General features: G+C 51.3%; 1 protein-coding gene and 1 long non-coding RNA gene across 4 annotated transcripts in view; one reads left to right on the forward strand and one right to left on the reverse strand.

The window, feature by feature from the left end:
- IL4R (interleukin 4 receptor) overlaps positions 1 to 24734 on the reverse strand; it is a 36917-nt gene that overhangs the window by 6581 nt on the left and 5602 nt on the right. The window contains exons 1-5 of one of the 3 annotated variants that reach the window (XM_037507391.2): positions 17471 to 17488; positions 9065 to 9156; positions 7086 to 7224; positions 5465 to 5616; positions 4203 to 4351 (exon numbers count right to left, since the gene is read on the reverse strand). In XM_037507391.2, coding sequence (XP_037363288.1) covers positions 4203 to 4351; positions 5465 to 5616; positions 7086 to 7224; positions 9065 to 9134 — 510 coding nt within the window. In that variant the 5' untranslated portion in view covers positions 9135 to 9156; positions 17471 to 17488. Of the gene's footprint in view, positions 1 to 4202; positions 4352 to 5464; positions 5617 to 7085; positions 7225 to 9064; positions 9157 to 17470; positions 17489 to 24734 lie in introns of those variants that run through there. The other 2 variants (XM_037507389.2, XM_037507390.2) reach the window with 2 other exon arrangements.
- On the forward strand, positions 1946 to 9412 carry LOC119241807 (uncharacterized). The gene is made up of 4 exons (XR_005124376.2): positions 1946 to 2020; positions 6974 to 7108; positions 8977 to 9214; positions 9303 to 9412. It is a non-coding gene; the product is annotated as an uncharacterized LOC119241807 (long non-coding RNA).

A 24734-nucleotide genomic window follows, 5' to 3' on the forward strand; every position in this document is an offset into this window, starting at 1 on the left:
ACGGACTGGCACTCAGGGAGGACCGGGCGGGGCTGGGGGAAGACGTGCGACAAGACAAGGATCCTCCTGAGGCACAACTAGTATCCTCTGTCCCCCAGGGCTCCCAGTACTGCTGCCAAGACCAACCTTGCTGGCAGAGACTCTCAGGTCCCGCCAGCCTAGCCCCCACTGGGAAGGGATCCCAAGATGTGTGGTTAAGCGAGAAAGGTGAGATGCAGAGAGTAGGTGCTACCCACTGCCTTTCAAGTCTTAAGGGCCTCAAGGGAGAAGCACAGTGACATTGGCACAGACTGAGCTGGTTGGATGTCCCCACCCTGTGTAACCCCTCTTGAGTGGGGTGGGGCCTGTGGCTTGTGTCTACTATGGCAAAGATGACGGGTACACAGAGACGAGATGATGTAAGACTGTAATTCCAACTTTCTGGAAGACTCTCCCTTGCTGGCTTTGAGAAGGCCATACAGGAAAGCACTGAGTGGTGGTGGGTGGCCTCCTGCCCAAGGGCAGCAAGAACCCAAGGTGCCCAGCCCAACAGCCCACAGGAGCCCAGAAGCCATGATCCCTCAGTCAAACCTCAAGGGAGATGGCACCCCAGCAGCCTGTGACAACTTAAGCAGAGCCCCAGCTCAGCCATGCCCAGGCGCCTGACCCCAGAGAGTGGGATGATAAACTGTTCTAACACTATTGCATTTTTCTGGAATACAAGCTCCCTGGAAGGACACACGTGCCTCCAAGCCCTGCCTGCCCTCACCTGCCGCCCCTTCCCTCCAGGCGAGAGACAGGCGCCGCGGTCAGCCTCCGGGAAGAGGAACTGAGGTTGGGGTTGGGCGAGAAACGTTTCCATTCTAAGTCCTCCTGTACCATTTGAATTTTTTATGTAAACATTTACTTTTATTTTTAAAAAAACTTTTATTAAAAAATAAAAATGAAAATAAAATCTTTGTGCAAGATCAATTCTGAGAGTGAGTGAATGGCTCAACCCCCCCCACCAGGTGCCTGCTCTCTGAGGCGGTCCATCCCCGTGTCTCCCTCCTCAGGACCTGCAACCCTCCCAGCTCGGGCAGCTCCCCGCCCACTTGCAGGTTGGAAGCACATTTGGTGCAAAATGAGCAGAGGGGAGGCCTTGCACCAAGGAAAGCAAAGTCGCAGTAGGTTGCTGGAGAGACCCGAGGGCAGCTGGTGTATTTCCAGTGGATCTGAGGATGGAGCGGGGGTTACTGAAGGCCAGGGCAGGGAGACGAGGAGGCTCTCACCCCCCTCCTTGGTTTTTCTGGGTAAGCAAGAGCTGGAGCTAGAGTCCCAAAGGAATCCAATGTCTTATGCAGAGGAGGGAATTGGGAAATGCTTTACTAAAAACCAAAGAGAAATACAATTTCTGAGAAACTATTTGCAGTTAATTTGTTTTTTAACAAAGGCAAGGTGTCTTAAAATCTGTTCCTGGGAGAAAGATCCAGGGGAGGAGACACAGCACAGGCTTTGGAGTTCAAATCCTGGGTTCACACCTCAATTGTGGCATTTCTAGCTGTGGGACCCCAGCAGGGCTTTCCCATCCATTGGTGACAATACATGTCACATAAGGTACATAGTGGGCACACAAGAAATGGTGGTGGCCGTTATGTTGGTGGGCATGACCCTATGAATAGGCCTGTGATTCATTTCCTGCTTTTTTCACTCTTCATATTTCCAAATCCCCATAATCCTCAGCTTTGTCATGAATTTTCATACCTCCCAAGTCTTTGCTCATGTACCTCCGTCCGTCCTATCCCCGCCTCCCCTATCTAGAACACCCCATACATCCTTCAATGTCCAGGTTAAACATCCATTATAGAGCGTGGCTCAGAAAGAAGAGGGCAACGAGCAGTTGCACCCTTCAAATTCTACAGCAAGTCCCTAATCTCTTCTTAGAATTGCACCCCGCCCCTCACTGTGAGTCACAGCTGACATCTGCAGTACCGGAGCCAACACGGCTAGACACCTGCCCGGGATCTATGCCACTGGGTTCAGGTGCTAAAGCTGAGGGCAGGTAAGCCTCTCTCCAAGGCTAATAATCCTCACTTGGCCATCTCGTTCCCTAGGCCTCTGACTGGCAAGAGAGAAACATGTGACCAACTCTGACCAAGGACTAATGAGAGAATTCTTCAGGTCCAATTTTGTCCTGGTCAAGGGAGAGGCAAGGGAGGGGTGTCTCAGAGCCTCCACACCAGCAGCAAGATAGCTGGAGCTAGGAATCTGAGGCCCAGGGGCAGCCCTGAGCACCTCCACTGAGCCACATCCTGAGACGTGACCAATTCTGGGTTCCAGACCGGGGACAGAATGTGCTTCAGTGTTGTCAGTCTGTTCCCCTGTCCCAGGACCTCCCACTGGGAAATCCTTCTCCCTCGTTTTTTGGCCCATGTGCTTTGGGCAGAGCCAACCCCACCTAGAGAGATGGGGGGCGTGACTCACTTCTGGTCAATCAGAACATAGCCCAGAGCCTGTGACAGTTTCAGAGAATGCTGCATGATCCAAGCCAGGCAACTGACCATTGGCCTCAGGACTTTTATGGGGATTATCTGGAAAGAAAATTTTCCTCCATTATGGCTTGGGAATATAGGCCTGGAGCTGCTCGGTGGAGGAGGGAAGAGGCAGCCTAAAAATGAAGTCAACATAGAATAAAGCAGGGCCAAGAGATTCCTGGCACTGGATCCAGCCAGGCCTAGAAATAAGCAAATAACATTTCTTTGAATCCCTTCAGCTGTACCTGTTTCTCCCCTTCAGTCTATCCCCTGAACTGAAGCCTCACAGAGACCCAGAAGATGAGATTTACTGACAAAACCAAACCTGCCTCTTTCCTTGGCATCTATACACACCCTCCTCCCCCAGGTGCCCTCTGAGCTTCTACTGCGTTACCTTGGCTGGCTCATTCCTGCACCTACCCACTCCTGGCATGGTGCCAAGAGGGAAACCACAACTGAGAGAGATGGTCAACACCCATCACCTCCCCAGCTTGGCCAGGAAGGGGAAGCAGCCACACTGCCTGACTTGGGAGTGTCAAATGCCTGGGGCTGGCCCCCTGGCAGCCGAGGCCAGGTCAGCCCAGGCCCCAGATGCCCCGCATGGCTCACAGCAGGCTGTTGACAACTCTGACAGTTAGAGACCAGGCCATGGGAGGGAGGCACATGGGGCTTTCCAAGACCTGGGCACTCCAGAGAAATGGAGGCGTGTTTGTGACACTCTTTGTGCCAAGTGGGGGAGCCTGTCTTGGCTCCCACATTCTGGGCTTTCAACAGCCTGACAGGGTAGGTTCCCTCGTTATGCTTATGTTACAAGGAGGTTAAGCAACATGTTTGCAGGGCCACCAGGGCAAGTGCAGAGCAGGAACTGGGAAGGCAGCTCTGTGAATCGCTGAGGCCCACCGTGTTCAGACGCTGGCCCTCGAGGGAGAAGGTCTGAGGGGTGGGCAGGGGCGACAGGAAGTGACTACCACTTCTACCTGCAGTGCGCACTGGATGGGCCAAGCCGTCTCTGGTGGGCGGCCCTGGCTATTATTACTTGATAGCTTCCTGTGAATCAGTTCTCCCTTTTGAAAAACGTCAATGCAGTCATTTAAAAGGGAGCCCCGCTATCACTGCTGTGAATGGAAAGCGAGTGTCACATGTCACAGAAAAGTAAAGGCCACAAGAACTGAGCAACAGCACTAAACGACAGTTGCACCTGTTTTCTGGGGGAGGCGCTGGGACCCCGGCCTCCTCTCTCTGTTACAAAGGGGGCTTGGTAAACCCATCTGCTCAGCTGAGCTGTCTTTCTTGGCCAGGCAGGGTCGGGGAGAGAGCTGGTTTGCGGCTCTCCCTGTGGTCTTACCGTGGGGCTCTGTCTTAAGTGTGTCCCAGGTAGGACCTAAAATCTAGGAATTCCACCCCTGGAAAACACGGATGCAGCCCATAGTCCTCAGTCGCCAATGAGGAACAGTGACCCTAACTAAACTCCCCTCTCTGCCCAGGCGAGGGCTGGCTTGGTCCGTGGCCATCGTTTGCCGCTCCCTGGTCTGGGTGAGCGGTAGATGGCGGGGCGGGGCGGGGCGTGGGGACTGGCCATGCACACAGCCAGGCACAAGCGGGGGCCCTGGCCAGCCAGCCAGGGCATCCTCTCCACCTCTAGCTCTGGAGCGTGAGCCTCCACCCGCCCGATCCCAGGAGGTGGCAGAAGCCCGCAGCACGTCCACTCACATCTGTGGGGTCATTTTCATTTGAAATGTTGATCTGGTAGTTGAGCTGGGAATATAGGTAGTTCTCGTGAGGGTACGGGTCACTCCACGTCAGCAGCCACTCGGAGACGTTGGGACGAACAGTGAGGTTCCTGGGGGCCAGAGGTTTCACTGCGGAGATGAGCTGAATGAGGGTCTGGTTGGGGTCAGCGGGGAGGCCTGGCTTGCAGACCAGAGGTTGCCGAGACCACCTCCAGGGCATGTTGATTATCCGCAGACACAAAGTCACAGCAGAATTACAACGGTACACTGACTGTAACGCGGCCAAAATTCCACCTGTCACTTCAGTGGTTTCCAAATGCCTTTTTACAGTAACTGCAAAGGGTGTAAGCCAAAGTAACCCAAACTGTGGGTTTTTCCATTAGGCCTTTGCACTTTTGACCTCATCTGTGTCCCATACTATCACTTACTCAGTATTTATATTTTGATTCCTGTATTTTAAAACTTAGTTTCTTAAGCAATCATACCCATGAGCTCACAGGCATGTATAATAGGCATTAAAATCAGCAGGCACATGTAAGACTCATTTAATGCATGGGCTTATTCATGGCCAACTGACATAACCCCTGACCACCAACAGTATCAGTAGGTCCCTCAGGAACTGGCGATGGAGGGAAGCCTGGGCTCCAACAGACTCAGTCTGCAGCTGTGTGACCTTAGGCAGGTTACCTGCCTTCTCTGTGCTATAGCTATAGTCTGTTCAACCACAAAATGGGGATAATAATTCTCTCCTGGAAACTGGGGCTCAGAGAAGTAGCTACTTGCCCAAACCCACACAGCAATTGTGTTTTAAACTCCTGTTGCTTTACCCCATGCTTTACAGCTCATGATAAATGCCTGCAGAACTCTGGGTACCAGGACAAGGTCAGCCTTGAGAGTCATCCAACAGTCTGACCAGTTGACAGGATGGATGAACGGCTCTCAGTTCAGATTTTGATTTGCAGCAAGCATGCCTTCCCTCACCCATGTTTCATCTCACCCCCCGATTTGGACACAGAAATTCAGAGGGTTGGAATATCTGAGGGGGGCTGCTGTATTGCTGAGCCCAAGCCCATTTCCAGGATGGGAGAACTAAGTCCCAGCAAGGGGCAGGACTCCCATATGTCTGGGGAAAGACAGGAGGCTGCTGCCCCCTCAACCTATTGGAGCCTGCCTCCCCTGCCTCAGAGGCCCAGGGGCTGGCTGCGGTGATGCCTGCACCCCAGCCCACCCTGCCCCACTCACCATTTTCACTGGGTTTGAAGGAGCCATTCCACAGCAGCTGTCTCCCGGCCCACAGGCTCAGCTGATAGATGTCCTCCCTGGCGACGTCATCTATCGGCATATAGCACACGCACACTGTGCCCTCTTTGTTCTCAGGGACACACGTGAGGTTTCTGCAGACGTGGGTGGTAGTTAGAATGGTCACATTTAGGCTGGCTGTGACCCACAGGCATCTCCAGGACATGCCTCCAGGAACCACAGGAACTTCCAGCTTCCCAATGGTCCTGCCTCAAGGACCACCTCTGGGGACATGGGAGTGGAATGCCCAAGGTGTGGTGGGGATGGCTTTCCATGCAGCCACAGCCCCTCTCCACACTCACCATGGACTCAGACATCTGGGGCGAGGCCTTGGTCCTGGGCCTTGGCTCATTCCTTAAAGCCAGAGAAAAGGAAGAACCCAAGGTACTCGGGACCCTCTTAGAGCTCTCACATGTCCCAAGTACTGTTTATCCCAGTACAGAGTGTCTATTTCAAGCCTGGCACATTGCCTGTAACACATGCCTGGGGCACCACATTAAAATCTCAATGTGCCACCTAAACCAGCCAACCCCACGTCTCATGGGCTAAGTCAGGGGTCAGCAAGAATTTCCTATTAAAAGTCAGAGAGTAAATATTTTGGACTTGGAAGGTCATTTTCTGTCCCAACTACTCAATTCTGGTGTTGCAGCACAAAAGCAGCCACAGACAATACTAAAGGGTAAGCATGGCTGTGTGCCAATAAAACTTTATTTATAAAGTCAGGTGGTAGCAGTATTGGCCTGTGGCCATAGTCTGCAGCTCCCTGGTCCAGGCCAATGTCCAGAGCACAGAGCCCAGCCCATCAACCATAGCATAGCCTGGAAATCCACCTGTCAGTGTGCCCTATGTCTGGCATGCTGTGTGTCCCTGTCTGTCCTCGTCACCACCTGCTGTGTGTGCCCATCACATCCCAGGCACCTGTAACAGCACCTGCATACCAGGATTCTCCCAGGGAACCACCTAGAACAATGCCACCCACTTTCCATGATGCACCAACCATCACAGTGAACTCTCCACTCAAGACTAAGCCCCAAAAACCAAAGTGTGATCAAGCACCCCTTAGGCCACTCTTTGTAAAAATACCAAGACGTGACTGACATTTTCACTCTCTCACAAGTATATGGTAGACTTTTCCAGAAGCCATATTCCAGGTGATGATGTCACTGCTCTGATGGCATGTTGAATGTGGGTCTGCGTGTTGCTGTGATGTAGAATTTCTGTCTTAATTTCCAATAGGGTAAATATTGATCCACATAAACTACCTAGACAAAAACTTTTGGGGGGCTCACAATTTTTTTTTAATGAAGGTAATATTGGTTTCATTAATTTTAAGCAGGCAAATGGGCCCTGAAACCAAAAAGTGTGACAACCACTGGTCAACACAATAATCCACCCACCCGTGCATGCCACATGTCATGGTAACTGGTGACATACTCACCCTATCTTATACAGGTCTCTGGTGCCTCACCTCTAGGACCGAGCTGGACAGCTGCAGTCAGGGCACCATGGGACCAGGCCAACTCCCACGGCACACCGACTCCCCAAACTCCCAGCACAGACTTACTCAGAGTCTTCAGAATTGAGCAGGTAGGTCAGGCGGAGCTCAGCACTGCAGTTGGTAGGACCGTCCATCTTCCACTCACAAGTGGAGATGCTGATGTAGTCAGAGAAGCAGGTGGGCTCATGCAGGACCTTCACACTCCCTGGGGAGACATGGATCCTTGAGAACCCAGAGCTCGACCAGCATGGGGAGCACATGCCCTGGGCACAAGTCAAAAACCATCCCAAGCGAGACCAAGGCCCTAGGCCCATGTGTGCCAACCTTCACAGAACTGGGGCCAGGGCCTGGGCTCCTGGAGTTTGCCAGTTGGCATAGGAGTGACTTCTAAAGCTGAAGATGTACGCTTAGGTGTGGGATCCTTAACAGGGAATGGACCAAAGGCACTGCTAGCTTTTGCAAACCCAACTGCTTGGCCTTGGCCAAATTAAAGGAAAGATAAGGACAGTCTAAGGCTTCTGCCCTGCAGCAGTGTGAGCTGGGGAGGTGCTGCGTCCCATTTGCCCATTTCCTGTCCCCATGCAGGGCATGTCCCCCTGTATGCCCACTTCCCCTGCACATGCAGGAGGCTGCTCCACGGTCTTGTCTTGTCACCCTGGCTTCCGGTTGGGTTCCACCAGTATCAAAGGACAGGATGAGGTTGGGTTCCACCACTATTGAAGGACAGGATGAGGCAGTTAGCTGGTGGTAGGGCTGGAGCCTGAACCCAACAGGTTGTATGCTGGGTTTGCCACATTGTCCCAAAGCCTTTGCCCTCCAGGGGCAAGACAGCAGGCACCTTCTTGCTCCTGTGCTCAGCACAGGATCCACCATACCTGTATCCATTTGCATTTATTCATCAGGACTTCCATGCTAAGAGAAGCCTTATCTATCTCATAAATATCTCTAACTCGGGCCTCCCTGGTGGCGCAGGGAGTTAGGACGCAACCTATGAAGCTGTCCGGAAGCCTCTGCAGCACGAGTTCGATACCCAGCCAGCCAGGGAGAAACCCACATGGAGCAGCAGACCTCTCCTGTCTTGCCCGCTGCTCCCCTCAGCAGTGTACTTCAGTCAGTCTGCCTGTTCTGTTCCCCACTCTGTCTCTGGTGAATCCTTTCACCCTCCACACCTCTGGCCTGTACCCTGGCTCTTGTATGCATAAATAAATAGATCTTTAAAAAAATAATCTCTAGCTCACCCCATGTCCAAGATAAACTCCTGATCCCCCCTCCCCCCACCAAATGAATAAACAAAACACCAATAAATCCCCCTCTGCCTCTCAGAAGTGACAAGTGTGTCCTTCCCAGTCGCTCAGGTCAGAATCTGAGTCATCCTTGGTACCTCTCTCCTCCACTTCAATCAGATGGGTCCACAGCCAACTCCCTCTCATGTCCTCCTTGGTCCAAGGGAGCAGCGCCTCCTCCCTGGCCTCCCAGCTTCCACCTCCCAGAGGGGTCCTTTTTACTGTGACAGGGCATGTCACTTCTCTGCTCAAACTCTGCAAGGTCCTTTTTGGCTCCATGGTCCCGTTTCTCCTCCCCCCCGCCCCTGCTCCTCCTCCTGGCCACCACACTGGCCTCTCTCAGTCCCTCCAACGTTTCAGACAACCCTCTCCTTCCCCCCAGAAATTTGCATGACTCCCCGCTCCTTCAAGTCTTTGCTCAACTGTCACACACTGAGGGGTTTCTCTAAGCTCATATTTTAATTGGAATTCTACTTCTCCCCCAGCGTCCCCAATCTTCCCTACTCTGTGCAATATTGACTTTTTCTTTTTTTTGCCAAAAATGTTTTCCATCAGTGAAGATTTCCAAAATCTTCAGAATTCGCTTCTACTTCAGACCACTTGTCACTGACGAGTCCCCGCTCTCCCCGCTTACAATATATCCTCAAGTCCAGGGATCTTTGGTTTGTTCACAGATCAGCCCGGGGGTCTGGCACATAAAGGCAATGAACTTGTGCTGGATGAATGGATGAACAAATGAATGGCTGGGAGGTGGTGACTTACCAGCGCCTGCTGCCCACACCAGCATCAGGCAACTCACAGAGAAGGTGATTCTGGAGCAAAGCCACCCCATTTGGGAGATCCTAGGGTGCCTGCTGAGAGAAAGGCAACTGGTTAGCACTGACTGGGGGCTTCTACCATCCCCCACTCCAGGTACAACAGTCCCTCCTCCCACACCATTTGAGTCTCTGCCAGTAATGAGCCCTCCACATTCACCAGAGCTGTTTATATCACAAAACAGAACCCACTGGACACAGCCCAGCCTGGGAGCCACACATTTACGCCAAGGATGGATCTTGAAAAAAAAAGCCCATGCCTGATAAGCATGAGCAAATCTTAGGATTTCTGGAAGTTCACAATACTCATGTGTGTAAAGATTCTACTAAGTCTTGCAATAAAGAAGGTAATTTCTTTTCCTTCTTTTAAGCTGAGTCTTACCGAATTTATTTCCATACCCAGCTTTTATTCTGTGTGCATGTGCCAAAACCCCCAAACTGAAAGGATTTACTTCCTTGAAATGTACTTTGGGGATGGTGATCTAACTGGTCAGCCTTGCAAAGTGGACCTAGAGTCACCATGGTACTCGCAGCCACTATAAAGATGCTGTTCAAAGTGTTAGATTTTCTACATTATTGTCTAGTTCCCCTCCTCCTGTTTCATGTAATCCCGCAGAGCCTCCTCCCCTCCCACATACACCACCACCTGCGCTCTATGCTTCCTCACCCTTGGACTCTGGGATCAACCTGTGACTAGCTTTGGCCAGAATATTAGCACAAGTCACACATGCTGAGGATGGCTTTTGCACACCTGAGCTGGCCTGTTGGAGGACGGTGACATGCAAAGGACCCGGCTGTGCCATTCTGTGTGAGACATCATGTGTGTGAGCAGCTGACGTCAGATGGGTGAGCGAGCAGCTGACATGAGATGGGTGAGCAAGCCCAGCAAGATAAGCCAAGCCCAGGTAAGCTGGCTCCCTAAACTTGAGTTCAATAATTGTCTCTTGCTGTATGCCCCTTAATTTTGTGAATGTTCCTTACACCACATTATTACTGTTCCTCTTGGTTTTAACCCCATCACCCCAACCTATAGCCCTGTAGATTACTTTTGCTACTTTGTAGTTTATGTGAATTGGTTGGTAACCACCCTGATTGTTAGTGATATCCCCAAAAGCATGGCTGGGGACTAAAACAGAGAAGGTACAAACACCCAAAATTGATAACTATAATTGGGGCTAAATGGTTAAATTGCTTTCAAATCTTAGCATACATATAAAAAACCCCCACGTATCTAAACTTTTCTAGGAGACACAAATACGGGGTGGGGGAGGGTCACCTGGGCCCACCAACGGAAATTCAAAACTCCAATTATCTGAAGAAAAAAGCCTCTTCATATGTCTTCATGTGTGAACTAGTCAATGAACTTTTAGCCAAGCCCACATTTCTTGACCTAATCCACTCTTTTTTTTTTTTTTAAAGATTTATTTATTTATTTATACAAGCACTGGCTACAGTCAGAAGCGTGGGAGGGTGAGAGAATTCACCAGAGCCAGAGCGGGGAGCAGAGCAGGCAGAAGGACCGAAGTACACTGCTGAGGGGAGCAGCGGGCGGCAGGAGAGGTCTGCGCACCATGTGGGACCCTCGCCTGGTAGCTGGGGATCAAACCGGCGCTGCAGAGGCTGCGGGCAGCTTTGCAGCCCAGCGCTCAACCGCTGCGCCACCAGGGGAGGCCCCTAACCCACTCTTTATCCAATAAAAGCTAACTTCTTTGTTCTCAATCCTGGTCCCCAAAACCTACATAACTTCATTCACTTTCTTAACTTGGGAGGTAGATTTGAGTTTATCTCCTACCTCATTGCCCATCAATTTGCCATAAAGCTTTTATTCCCCCCTCAAAATCTGATGTCATAGTATCAGTTTCTGTGCACACTGTATAGTAAACCCATTGCTCAGAAACAACATCTATTTTTCCAGATTTGATTCTTTAAAGATAGAGATAAATATGAACTTGATTCATGATAATAGCAGCATCCTCTAAATGCAAAAACTTAAAATTTAAACCTTACATTAGTAATATTCCGTAGCACTAAATTTAGATCCAAAGCATCAGACTAGGAGCACTGCACTGTGGGTTCACGACTGTTAGCCTTTATTATTTTTATTACTTCTCCACTGTAAACAGCATGGTGTATATGCTCTTCCATGGAATCTGCCACCATAGTTTTGTGATTATTTCCTTAACTTTAAACACCTGTTTTGTCAATTACTCATGATCCCTGAGCAAGCGGCTTAGCCATTCTGCACCTGTTCCCTAGTCTGTACAGTGAAGCTAATATCACGTTCCATCTCCCTGGGGCAATGCGAGGACTAAATGAGCTCACACACAGTCCACAAAGAGTGACCTGAACACACCAGTGACTCGGCTTCTGTCACCACTTAGAATCATGAAAAAAAACGCTCAGAAGCAGTGTCCTATAGGGCCAAGGAGGGAGCACGCCCCCTGGCCCCTAGAGTCCCTGGCAGATAATGCAGGGGCCTTTTCCCTGACAAAGCTGAGAGCACCCATCTGTCCCGAACCCCAGTCCTGCTTGCATCTCTATCTTACATATTCAGAAAAGCATCCTCTAGGCCTCATTCTGCCTAGCAGTTATTGCTGTTAAGTCACTCTGTCTTTCAGAGCCTTGGCTTCTTTCTCAGCCACTTGGAAGTGACACCAAGTTCAACCTCAGAGGTTGTGTTACAAAGAGGAAGTGAGGTGTTTACCTAAAGCACTCTGCACAGGGTCTGGGCACAGGATGGGGTGAGTATCATGGCAGAGTCCCCAAGCGCCTGCTGGAACCTCTCCAATGGCTAAGTCCTACAGGAAGGCCCTCCCCAGCTGGCCAGCCTCCCAATCTACCCTCGCCTCCACACCTGTGCTCGATGTTTAACCACCACCTGCACCTCTTCACTTTCTGCTGCTCTTCAAACATACCTCCTTACCTTTCCTCCCACTGTCCTTTTCATTCATATTCTCTCTCAACCTTTCTGTGATTTATTCCTTATGAATAAGTGAATAAATTATCCCTTAACATTACAGTGTATGATTCAGAAAAACAAGGACATTTTCCCACATAAGCACAATACCAGTATCAAATCAGGAGAGCGACACTGATGCACTACTGCCATCTACTCCACAAACTTCATTTCCATCTTGCTAATTGCCTCAATAATATCCCTTATAAGAAGACCAGGACCCAGCCCTGTATCTGATTACCATGTGTCATTCCAGGCCTGGGTCTGTTCTGCAGACAGGGCCCAGGGCTCTGTGGAGAAACTGCTGACTCCAGCATCAGGGGGAGCACAACACAAGCCCATGATTGTTGTGCTGGAAAGGAGATGCTCTAAAATGAGGGGGGCACATCGAAAAGATGCAAGGGCCCAAAAGGGCCAAGAGGCACATCACAATCGTCACCTCGCATGTAAAGTCGGAGCACATGAGTCTTTAGTGACACAGATCCCTAAGTGGAGGGAAAAGGGGTGCTGTAATTCATAGGGGCAGCCTTGAAATATCTCCACACAGAACCTATGTTAATTACCAGTGAGTCAAAATACTTATTCCCTTTATGTTACAGACTTGGCAGGCATTAGCTTGACCAAGTGGTCCAAGTTAACACTGCCAGAGACGGCACAAACCAAGGTCAAGGGCTTTCGGAAATAGGCTCTGACAAGAACACATAGTGACCTCTCCAGTGCTCCTGCTCAAAATGCCCAGATCACGTGCGGTGTCAGACACATCTACATGGAAGGGCAGTCCCAGAGGATCTGGCCTGTCCTATTTGAAAAGTGCCAGGCATGCAGCCACGGGAAGCAGCCTTCCTTTTTCAACAGTCTGTCCGGGAGCCAGGACGCATCTTGCTGAGCTCCTACACCCACAGTGGTGGCTGGCACAGAGCACGTGCTCAGCAAAGAAGTCCACCTGGACATGAGATGGGGCCTTAATGGGCTTAGCACAGACCGGAAAGTCTCCCTTGGGGGAGACTGGGTATCTGCTCGAAGCCCCAACCCTCACCCTTGCAGAGAGTTGCCGTGAAAGTCAGGAGGATGGAAGTGGGGTGGTGGATCCATGAAACCATTTCCTCTTCAGAGTCCCGGTGACCTTCCACTCACAAGCTGACAGAGGCCCATGGCATCCTGTGGCAGAGACAGCAAGGTGCCCTTTCTGCTCCAAATTTGAATAGAGAGGCCTACATGCATGTCCAAAGTCATACAGCAGAGGGCAATCGTGGTGTCCTCTAACTGAGCGAGGGGAGTCCAGCAACACCATCAGAGTAGGCAGGCAACTAGCTTTGAGGTGCCTTAGAGGGCACATCCAGATGTGCACATGTGGATACACACACACCCTCCAGCTGACTTCCCAGGGCCATGTCAATGCTGCATTTCAGGAGAAACCATCACACAAATGCAGTTAGAGGAAAAGACTCCCTGAACATCACAGGTAACAGAGGACAAAGGTTCAGCTAAATTAAGAAGAATGATTCTTAAGTAATCAGGGTCAGGGATGTGGCAAAAGGAAAAATTTCAAGTTATGAGTGGTCTCGAGGTCACCTGCTTAGCTCCGCTGCCAGCCCAGACAGGGAGGTTCTGCAAGTTTCCCTTCTCTGACATGCTGTGTCCAGTTTTTGTTTGCATCCCTCCATGGGTGGGGCGCTCACTCCCGGGTTATAGCCGAGCAAAGTCTATTGAGAACAGCTTCCTTAAGATGTCAAGTCAAGGATTTATGTCAACAAAGTCCTGCTTGTCTGATCCTCTGTTTGGTAAAGACAAACTTTGGGATTCACCCTTGAAAGCAGACAGGAGATCTGAGACACAAGGAGAAGGGGGGGGGGGAGGAGGAGAGCAGAGTCGAGGGTGGGGGGGGTCAAGGGGCCCTTTGGTGGGGGGAAAACTATAGTGACTGCACCTGAGGGCTGAGGGGAGAAATCCTTTATTATGATAACAATTGTTTGGTTTTTTTAAAATTTTTTTTTAATAGAGGCATGTTTTATTTATTTATTTGTTTGTTTGTTTGTTTGTTTTGTTTATACATGCACTGGGCACAGCCAGAAGCGCGGGAGGGTGAGAGAATTCACCAGAGCCAGAGCGGGGAGCAGAGCAGGCAGAAGGACCGAAGTACACTGCTGAGGGGAGCAGCGGGCGGCAGGAGAGGTCTGCGTGCCATGTGGGACCCTCCTCCGGTGGCCGGGGAGCAGCCGGGGATAGCGGGCGGCAGGAGAGGTCTGCGCACCATGTGGGACCCTCCTCTGGTGGCCGGGGAGCAGCCGGGGATCGAACCGGTGCCGCAGAGGCCACGGGCAGCTTCGCAACCCAGCGCTCAACCGCTGAGCCACCGGGGAGGCCCGATAACAATTGTTTTTAAATCAAGCTTATTAATCATGTTAAAAAATAGCTATGGATTCAAATATAAAGATGTAAAATTCCAAAACAAAAACAAAGCCTGCTAGTCAGGGCCTTCGAAGCATGACCTTATTGAATCTGCAGGAAGCCTGCACGGTGGGCTGCTATTCTCACTTTCCACCTGAGGGAATCGAGGCTAGCAAGGTCAAATGAGGTGCTCATCAGATTCCACAGCTGATGAGAGAGCAGAGCTAAAGTCAGAGTCCAGATGTGCTGGTTTCTCATATGGCAATTCTTTCAGCTTCTTCTAGAGCCACAGGCTAAACCAACAAGATGAAATGAGTCAAGAAGAACTGGCCATCCTGCTCGTCAATGACAAGTATCAGCTGTCCAAGTACCGGACCAGAAAGCCTTACCAAGCAACAGAAAAGGCCTAGGAATGTATTGTCTACAATAAAGGGGCAAAGCAGAAGCTTAAATAAAAAGTCAGCTAGAGCCATATTAACAGAGATGTAAGAGCCAGGACAAGGGAGGTGACAGCGTCCAACCACACTTATGGATCCCTATGGAAGAGATACTGCTGGTTTGATGCTTGTTGAGAGAGAATGGCAAATGACATAGGAGTTCCCAAATCACACAGGGCCTAGAGGGTCTTTGCCTAAAAAGGCTCTGCCCCCCTATATCCTGCAACTTCATCACTCACTGATCAAACATACACTGTTTACCACATGACAGATTTGCTTCTGAACATTTCACATATATTAATGTATTCAATACTCAAAACAGCCCTATGAGATAGTACTATTATTTCCCACATTTTCACATGAGGAAACCAAGGCACAAAAAGTTAAGGGACTTGCCTGAAGTTGCAGAGTAGTGACATTCCTGGGACTCGAACAAGGGCAGCCGGCTTCAGAGTCGTGGCTCTAACCACATCTCTATCTAGAAGCCAGACCCTTGCATTTTTGGAGGTCACTGATCTGCCTGGACATCTGAGGCAAACTCAAAACCTCTTTCTAGAAAAGTGCATACATTTAATGTCGTGCTCCCTTTAGGTTCTGGCAAGATTTTTCAAAAACTCAGTTGGGGGCTGAAAGAATGAGTCGGATGGGGTGCAGGCTGGGGTGCTGTTAGCAGTTGCTGCAGACATGAGTCACCCCTCTCTTCAGTCAGAGATTTTAAAATCAGAAACCAGGTCATGAAGTGGCTCCTGTAGGGCATGTTCCGGGGAGGGGGCACAGACACCCCTCCCAACCCCCCCAAGTCTCCACACAACAGCCAGGAGCATCTCTGACTCAGAAGAAAACCCAAGCCTCAGAGTGAAAACGGGCAACCCCAAAGTAAACACTTGATTCCATTTATGTAACATTCTTGAAATGACAAAATTAGGGAAATGCAGAAGGATTAGTGGTTGGGGGGCGGGGAGCTCAGAGGAAAGGGGGAGGAGGGGTGGCTATAAAAGGCAACACAGGAACTTCGTGAAGATGAGCCTGTTCTGTATCTTGACCGCGGTGGTGGAGACACAAACCCGCGTGTGATAAATGACAAGCCACACAGAACACAGATAAATGACACACTGCAGCGAATACGTGGGGATGTGCATGCGAGCACAGGATTGCAGGTTGTATCCACGTCAATGTCCTGCCTGAGACACTGCATCATCGTTTAATAAGCTGTCATTCTCGGGGAAGAGAGTATAAGGGAATCTCTAGTATTCTTACAACTGCATGTAAGTCCACAAGTTTCTTTTTTTTATACATATAATTCTTTTTAAAAAAAATATTTATGCATACAAGAACTGGGGTACAGGCCAAACGTGCGGGGGAGTGAGAGGATTCACCAGAGAGAGTGGGGAGCAGAACAGGCTGACTGAGGGGAGCAGCGGGCAAGACAGGAGAGGTCTGCTGTGCCATGTGGGTTGCTCCCTGGCCGGGGATCGAACTTCGTGCTGCAGTGGCTGCGGACAGCGTCAGAGTGCTGTGTTTAACCCCTTGCGCCACCAGGGAGAAGAAAATGCAAAAACAAAAGCAAACGAGGACTCCTGAAGACCTGGCACCTACCCCACTGTGGACTCGCCTCCGGCCCCGCCCCTTGTGGGCAGTCTGACACATTCACGGTCCTTTCCACCCCGGCAGGCTGGGCATAGATAAATGCCATCTGATGAGGGCTCCCCCTGTTGTTCCGCTCACAGTGCCCTGTTTATTTCTGCTGTACACTTATCACCATCTGTAATCACATCACTGAGGTTACGTGTGTAAATGTTTATTTCAAGACGTAGATGGCAAAGATAGAAAGATTTGGCTGCCAAAAAAAAAAAAAAATTATTCAACTTCCCCAGATCAAAACACACTGTAAAGAAAACAGAAAGTAAGCAAAAGACTAGGAAAAGTTAGCAATCTATATGATGAGGGTTAACAGCCTGAAGAGAGTAACAAATCAGTAAGACAAACATCCCTTTAAGAAAAATAGGTAAAGGACATAAATCTTCACCAAAAAAGTATTCTGTGTTGGCAGGAGAGGAAACAGTCACCCTTATCCCGCTGCTAGTTCAGGATCACCTGTACCATTTAACTTATTTGTGTATATATGTCCTTATCTTCCCCAGGAGAAGACTAGCCCCTCCCTGAGGGAAGAAGGTGCTTTGCCTTTGTGGGGGTCATGGCTTTGCCTCCCCCGCTGGCCCAGACAGTGCCCAATCCATCACGCAGCATGTGCTCAATCAACATCTATTAAATGAAAGATTGGTTACAATTCAACAATAACAAGATCAGAAATCTATTTTTGAACACAGAGTACATACCAGTTTTGCCCCATAACGACTGTCACCCAATTATTACTATGTCCACGGTATGTATCTGGCTATGTTGTAAGTGATTATACCATGCTGGTTAATTTCCTTCTCACCACAACTCAAGGTGTGATTAGAATCCCATTCTACAGAGGGGGGGACTGAGGCACAGAGGGCAGAGCACTGACGTGAGGTCACAGAGCTAGGACTGCACGCAGGCGGGGTGACTCCAGAACCCATGCACCTACTTGCTGTGTCCTGCCGCCTCCTGAAATGCAGTCCCTGCACCCCAGGGGTGTGGCGTTGTTTGCCCCACTGGCCAAAGCAGGAAAGTGAGGCCTAGGGAGGGCAAGTGTCAAGGCCAAGGTCAGAGAGTTAAGAAGTGCAGTGTGGGCGAAGCCTGAACTAGGAAGAGAGCAGAGGCAAGTGGGTGGGAACGCCTCTTGCCAGGGACACACACTTAACTCACTCTTACTGTTTAGGGGTTTAGGAGTGTTGAGTCTGGGGGCTGTCCAGAAGCTACCAATTGAGCGGGACTCTACAGGGTATACATGCCTCTTGTTCTCCCCTCTCCCGGCCTGAGGGGGACAGATGAGCTGACAGGATACAGTCAGTCCCATGACAGAGGAATCCGGAGGGGAAGCCACCAAAGCTGGGGCTGGGCGACTTCCCTCAGGAGCCCCTGACCGGAGACCCCACAAACCTTAAGGCAGCCGGGAGCTTCCTCTGGCCTTGGGGACAGCTTGACGGGTCTGGCAGGGGGCCAGGCACACACTTCTCCCTGGGGCAGCAGGCTTCCCAGAACTGTTGCCTGGCTGGGGTTCCCAGAACTGGCTGCCACGTCAGCAGCCCCACCCAGGATGGCGAGGCAGGCCTGGCCTGGGCCCTAAGATGGCCTGGGTTCTGCCCCGCAGCCCCACCCCGCCCCATGAGTGGAGCTAGGAGTGGCAGAAGCTGGATCTGAGATGACCAGGGGCAAGAATGAGCAACCACAGCCTACTGAACCCACCAGGTTCACCGTGTACCTACTGTGTGCTCCTGGTCCTCACCTATTCTTGCTGCAGATGTTTTCTGAGCACCTGCTATGGTTGGCTACCACAGATGTGAAAAAGGCCACTCCATTCACCTTTCATTCCCTTCTTCCCTCTTTCCTTTAACAAGTATTTAGGCGAGAAGGGAAGTCACTAGAGGGCTTGGGGAGAGAAGTGATACAATGTGGCTTTTCCAAGGATGGCTCCTTCCAGCTGGTGGGGTCAAGGGCAGAAACAGTCAGGGTGCTACTGGGCTGGTCTGGGGCTCACACAGGCTTGGGGAAGGGAGTGATAGGATCCAGCGAAGCCTCCATCTGCTCCCAGCCAGAGCCAGCAGGATTTGCTGACAGGTTGGATGGGGTGGGGGGAGGAGTGAGAGAAAAAGAGCCTAGAGAGGTTAACAATGACCCCAGGGCTTTCAGCCTGAGCCACGGGAGGATGGAGCTTTACCAAGCTGGCGTGGGCTGTGAGATGACCCCAAAAGCCACTGTCAGGGACCCTCCACTCTGGTCCTACAGGTTCAACTTTTCCTGGAGATGAACAAGAATTCTCCAAGGAGAGTCTGCGTGGAAAGGGAGGAAGAACATCCCACCAAAGGCACGGTGGGCTCCGTGAGGACAGGGATGGTCTCGCTCCCTGTAACCAGAGGCCGGCACCAGAAGCCACTCAATAAATGATGCGACTTTTACTTTACTCTTATGTTTACACGTGTACAGTGCTTCCTTAGAGCCATGCGCCGTTCTGGGGGCTTTAAGTCCTCCTGCTGAAGTCAGTACAATTATTAATCCATTTTCCATATTCTGAAGGATCTTAAGAGGAGGAGGAATAGGCAGGAAGGGCAAGTGAAGAATGCGTGAAGAGCCAGGGAGGAGAGGGGCCCATTTCCTCCCCCAGCAAGTTGGGCTTTTGGCTGGAGACGAGCAGGAGAACAGGTCTGGGATGAGAACAGAGAGATGGGTGGGGGCAGAGGACAGCACAGTCCACCTCGTAAGCAATTCACACTCCATCCCCAGGGCAATGGAGGGCCACAGAAGGCTACAGAGCAGGAGAGGAGCTGCTTTCCAGAGAGCCCACTCTGAACTCATGTGTGAACCTCAGAGGCCAGAGGGAGGCAGCTGATTCCAGCCCTGTTGGAGAGGTGGAGGTGGCAGAACTAGGTGATGACTGGTGGCAGGGGCTGGGAGAAAGGGGCAGATGACCTTGCATTAGGGCAGTGGTGCCAGGGAAGACCATGCTCCCCTGCATTGTGGACACGGTGAGTGTGATGGGGGGGGGCAGGGGGTGTGCAGCGTGAGACAAGGCCTGGTCTGAGAGGGACAGGAGGGGACTGGAGACTGTGTTGTCCTTCACAGGATGTGGCCAGCCCAGACCCCTGGAGGGGAGCATTATCTTGCAGACAACTGGCATCTTGTGCCAATAGCCACTGCATGGCAACAGGGACACTCGTGTTGGCGATACAGTTAACAAGTTTGTCTTTCCCCCATTTCTTGCAATTTCTCCTTATTTAGCATTAACAAGATTAACAGTTTGTCTTCCCCCATTCTTGCTGCAGCTTCCCCCTTCCCTTAACAAGAAAAATGAGACACCCACTGGTCTCCATGCTGACCCCTTCCCCCTCCCCTTAATAAAAACAAGCTGGTGCCCACCTGTCTCCATGCGGACCCCTTCCCTCTCCCCTTCGCAGACCCCTGCCCATCTCCCCCTTGTAGAAATACCCCTGCACTCTGCCAAAGGACGGGGCGGTTGTCTTTCAGACATGAGTCTGCTGCCCTCCTCATTTGTCGACAAATTAAACCACTTTCCTTTTCCTCAAATTCTGTTTCCTTTTATCGGCTGAGGGAAACTGAGGCCAGCGTTCGGTAACATTGGCTGCAGCCAATGGGCATCAAGGTGACACAACCTAGGAGCCTGGAAGTCATGCCATTCTCAGAGGCCCAGGGAGACTGCATTGAAGGACTTGCGCCCAGACGGCTTGCTCAGGGCCACAGCGCCCTCCACCTCTCTGCAGGCCCTTCTCTTGCTCTATTTTTCTGCCAAGCACATGATCCTTGCAGCACATCCCACACACACACACACACACACACACACACACACACACACGTGTCCTGCTCATTGTCCAAAGTCCCATAGGAACACCAGCGCCCCTAAGACCAGAAACTGCGTCCCTCGTGTTCACCGCTAGACCCCCGAGCCCAGCGTAGTGCGCTAGGTGGAGGCCCACCGGTACTAACCGAGTGAAGGAATGAGTGGACCAACTACCCTGGCTATGAGCAGGGAGGTCTGGTGAAAGGTGGCCCTGAACCCAACTCCAGCACTGGGTGGAGGGTGGGGGTTCCCCCACATATACAGCCATCCTGCAGACACCATCTGGGTATTCGACAATGTAGCTCCACTGTTCAATTCTGACATGATCTACTCAGAGATTCCACAGCTCGGGACTCAGCCTCCCCAGACTGCTCGCCACCCAGCAGCCACCTGGGCTTCTGACCAACCAGCTACAGATCTGAGGTTCCCACCGCCTCCTAGATTCATTTGCTAGGCTGGCTCACACAACTCAGGAAACTCACTTGCTCACTAGATCACTGCTTTATTACCAAGTCAGACAGACGAGAGGCACAGGGCAAAGGGGGAGAGGGAGACTGGAGCTACCATGCACCCTGGAGAGGGTGCCCTTCTCCCCACACCTCCATGTGTTCACCAACCCACTGGCTCCCCAAAGTGGCTCCTGTGGGGCTTTTTTTTTTTTTTTTTTTTTTTTAAGATTTATTTATTTATTCAAGCACTGGGTACAGCTCAGAGGCACAGGAGGGTGACAGAATTCACCAGCGCCAGACCGGGGAAGAGAGCAGGCAGAGTGACGAAGTACACTGCTGAGGGGAGCAACGGGCGGCAGGAGAGGTCTGCGCGCCATGTGGGACCCTCGCCAGCGGCTGGGAATCGAACCTGCGCTGCAGAGGCTGCGGGCAACTTCACAACCCAGCACTTAACCGCTGCGCCACCGGGGAGGCCCTCCTGTGGGGTTTTTATGGAGGCTTCGTCACAGGGGCATAAATGATTAAATCACTGGCCAGTGGCAGCTGAATTCCATCTCCAGCCCCTCCCTTCCAGGATGTCAGGAAGTGGAACTGGTGGTTCCAACCCTCCAATCACTTAACTGGCTCCACTGGCAACCAGGCCCAGCTCAAGTGCTTCCCCCAAAATCATTAACTTAACAAAAGGTACCTCCTCATTAACTTAACAAAAGATACCTCCTCACACTCTCCACTCTTAATAAATTCTGAGAATTTAGGGAGCTGTGAGCCAGAAGTGTGGATGAATTGGCCAAATACATATTTTTCTTTTAAATCACAATAGCACATCTAGTCCGACATCCCTGACAGAGGCAGGGATACACTTGTAAGGGTTAGAGTTTTCTGCCTCTCACAGCTGGGTGAGCACTGACCAATTCCTGCTCAGTCTCCTCCAGAGGGCAGGTAATGGGGCATAACCGGCATCATTACTCACAGTCCTGTGCCTCGGAGGCTTGATGTCAGCCCTGGGACGCTGATTAGATTCTGGCTGTCTCAGTGGCAGGCACGGCTCCCAGCGGGCCTCCTTCTGAGGTCTGCAGAAGCTGCCATAATTGCCCCAGCCTGTCCCCAGTTCCTCCAGAGTGATTAGACACCGTGGCCTTCTGTCCATGGGCTCTCCACTCCCTCCTTTTCCCCCTAACAAAAGGACATCTCAGTTGCATCAGACTCTGCCCTCACTAGATGCTCCCTAACTCATTTAAGCCTGACAGCCATCCAAGCAGCATGGCTGATGCAATTATCATCCCCATTGTAAATATGGGGGACCTGAGGCCCAGAGAAGTTGAGCAACCTGCCTAAGGATGCACAGCCAGTAAGTGGGAGGGGCTAGGATTTGAACCCAGGCCATATGGCTCTGGTGTCTGTACTACAGAGCCTGGCAGGAAAGAGACTGCCATAAACTTGCTCCTTTTATACACCTGTCTGCTTGCCCCTCCAGCAAACCCCTGGAGATGTGGTCACCCTGCACAGACCGGGAGCCAAGGCCCAGAGAGGTTTAGAAGTCAGGCCAGATGACACGGCAGAAAGTGGCCAAACTAGAAACTGGCCTCTAGTGCTGTTTGCCCAGCCCTTACCAGTGAACGTGTCTCAACAGTGACCAGGACTTTGGCCCCTGGGTGAACTCAAAGCCGGCAACACGTCAGCAGAATGAAGAGTTCCCTGTTCACTTTCTATCTGCAGGCAGACGTGGGGAGGTGAGGGTGTTCGCCCTTGAGTGCTTCCTGTTGTTGCACCCCATCTCTCTCCTGGCACTGGCCAGTGCGGAGCCACCCAGAGCACCCGAGACGCAGAAGCCTAATTCTGGGCCCAAGATGTAGTCCAGCCCTCACAGGCCAGGAGGCCTAGGCCAGCCGGGGCCCCCTCGGGCCTCAGTTTCCTCACGTGTGAAAGAGGGCAGGACCTCCTGCCTCACAGGTGGCTGCAGAAAAGCCCAAGAGTGTGGACAGCACAGGTGGCGAGAACTGGTCTCCATGCCACGAGCAGGACAGGGCTACCAGGGCACAGGCAGGTCTCACAGGGACGAGCCCAGGGAAGGAAGCTGGTCTCAGAAGGGCGGTCTGACTCCATTTATATAAAGTTCAAAAGGAGACAAGGCGATCTTGGGCTAGAAGTCAGGATGGTGTCCTGTGGAGGGGGAGGATGGGGCGCCCTCAGGTGCAGAGGAGGGGAGGTCAGGCTTGGTTTTTGAGTGGCTATACACGCACACGCATGGTGGGAGCAGGCATGAAGCTGTACACATGTCTGCAGGGACCCCCAACTTTACCAGGAGGCACCCACCTTCTCCTTCCCAGTCTCCGGCAACAGGGGCCTCGCTGCCTCAGCAGCTCCCAGCTCCCAGCCTCCTCTCTCTCATGGCCACAGAGTCTCCCGTCAGAGGAAACGCAAAGATCCCTGAGGACTCAGAGGTGACACTTGACCTCACTGAGTGAGGGATGAGTGGTGTCACACTCAGTTCTGGAGGCAGGGGCCACGCTGCCCAGGCCGACGTGTTGCTGGGTCTCTTATTTTTCAAAGGAAGCTGGAAGTCCTGGTTTTCAAGCATGTTATCCTGACCTCTAAGTGTTGGGAAAGAGTTCAGTTTTTAAAAACGGCACCCTGAATTTGTGGTCCTTCTTCAGTTTACAATCACCTGCTGGTGTAATCCTGGGTGGGTGGCAGTCCTGAGACCCAGGAGACCACAGTAAGAGGAATGGAGTGACAGGTAAGCGCCCCATGCCTTCCTCAAGTGCTAGCACGCCAGAAGTGAAAGGCTCCTTCTGCTCCTACAAATTGCTTGCTCGCTGTGGGATGTGACTGTCATGGTGATGAGAAGGGAGCTGGACAGGAGACACCCCTTCACCTTTTTACGTGTAGCTGGGCAGCACCACGCTGTCTGCGAGGAAGGGGAGACTTCTACAGGTGCCGTGCTTGCTTCTCTGTGGGGGAGGCTGAGGGGTCCAAGAGCAGCCTCCAACCCAGTCCCAAAGCCACACAGACTGTGCCCATCGGCCCATCCTGGGCCCTTTGCTCTGCCTTCCTCCTATTCCTGCTGAAACCCTGCTCTTTCCTCCCTCTGCCTATCACTCTGCCCCAACAGCCTTTTCATCTTTGCAAATAGTGAGCTGTGTCCCTCAGTTTTCTCCCTCTCCAGACTGAGTTCCTCCAGATCAGGGACTATGTCCTACTTGCCTCCTTGTGAACAGCAGAGCAACAAGTGGTGGCCAAGATGAGGCCACGGCTGCTGCAGGGTGCGCCCCTCCCTCCAGCACTTCCCCCCTCCAGCCCTCTGCACATGCCATTCCCACGGCCTGGAATATCATTCACTCCCAATGCCCAAAGGGGTACAGGGATGTCTGCAATGTCATTTGTATCCATGGTGGCAGGTACTTTCACAAATACCTGGGAGAGAAAGGCAAGTGGGTTATATTCCCATTTCACAGACAAGAACACTGAGGTACAAAGAGGGAAAAGACTTACAAGTCATCTATTGGGCAAATATGTTACACACAGAGACTAAGATGCAGATACCTTCATTTTTTAAAAACTCACCTGGCTACCATCTGACCTTTCCTGGAATCAAAGAAAAGTTCTACAACTTTAGAACTACAGAAAAGAAAATAAAGAACGGGAAAACAAATCAAAAAACACAAATAAAAATAAGTATAATGATACTAATACCGACTATAACAGAATTCAAGACATCAACGCATTAAAAGGAGACTTTTACATAAAAAAGGAGAAATTCACCAAGATTGTATAAAAAGCACAAACCCTTCTTCCAGTCAATCTGTTTTATTCATATGTACCTCACAACATGGCTTCAAAGGTAAAACCAAACACTGAAAGTAGGCTAAAGAGAAATGAATTGATCACCAGATCATCTGTGATAGTGGGAGATAAAGCAGGTGGAGAAAAACACGTAGGAGCATAGA

The sequence above is a fragment of the Talpa occidentalis genome, unplaced genomic scaffold (genome assembly GCF_014898055.3).
Source record: "Talpa occidentalis isolate TD23 unplaced genomic scaffold, MPIMG_talOcc4v2.1 talOcc4.12, whole genome shotgun sequence".
Classification (NCBI taxonomy): Eukaryota; Metazoa; Chordata; class Mammalia; order Eulipotyphla; family Talpidae; genus Talpa; species Talpa occidentalis.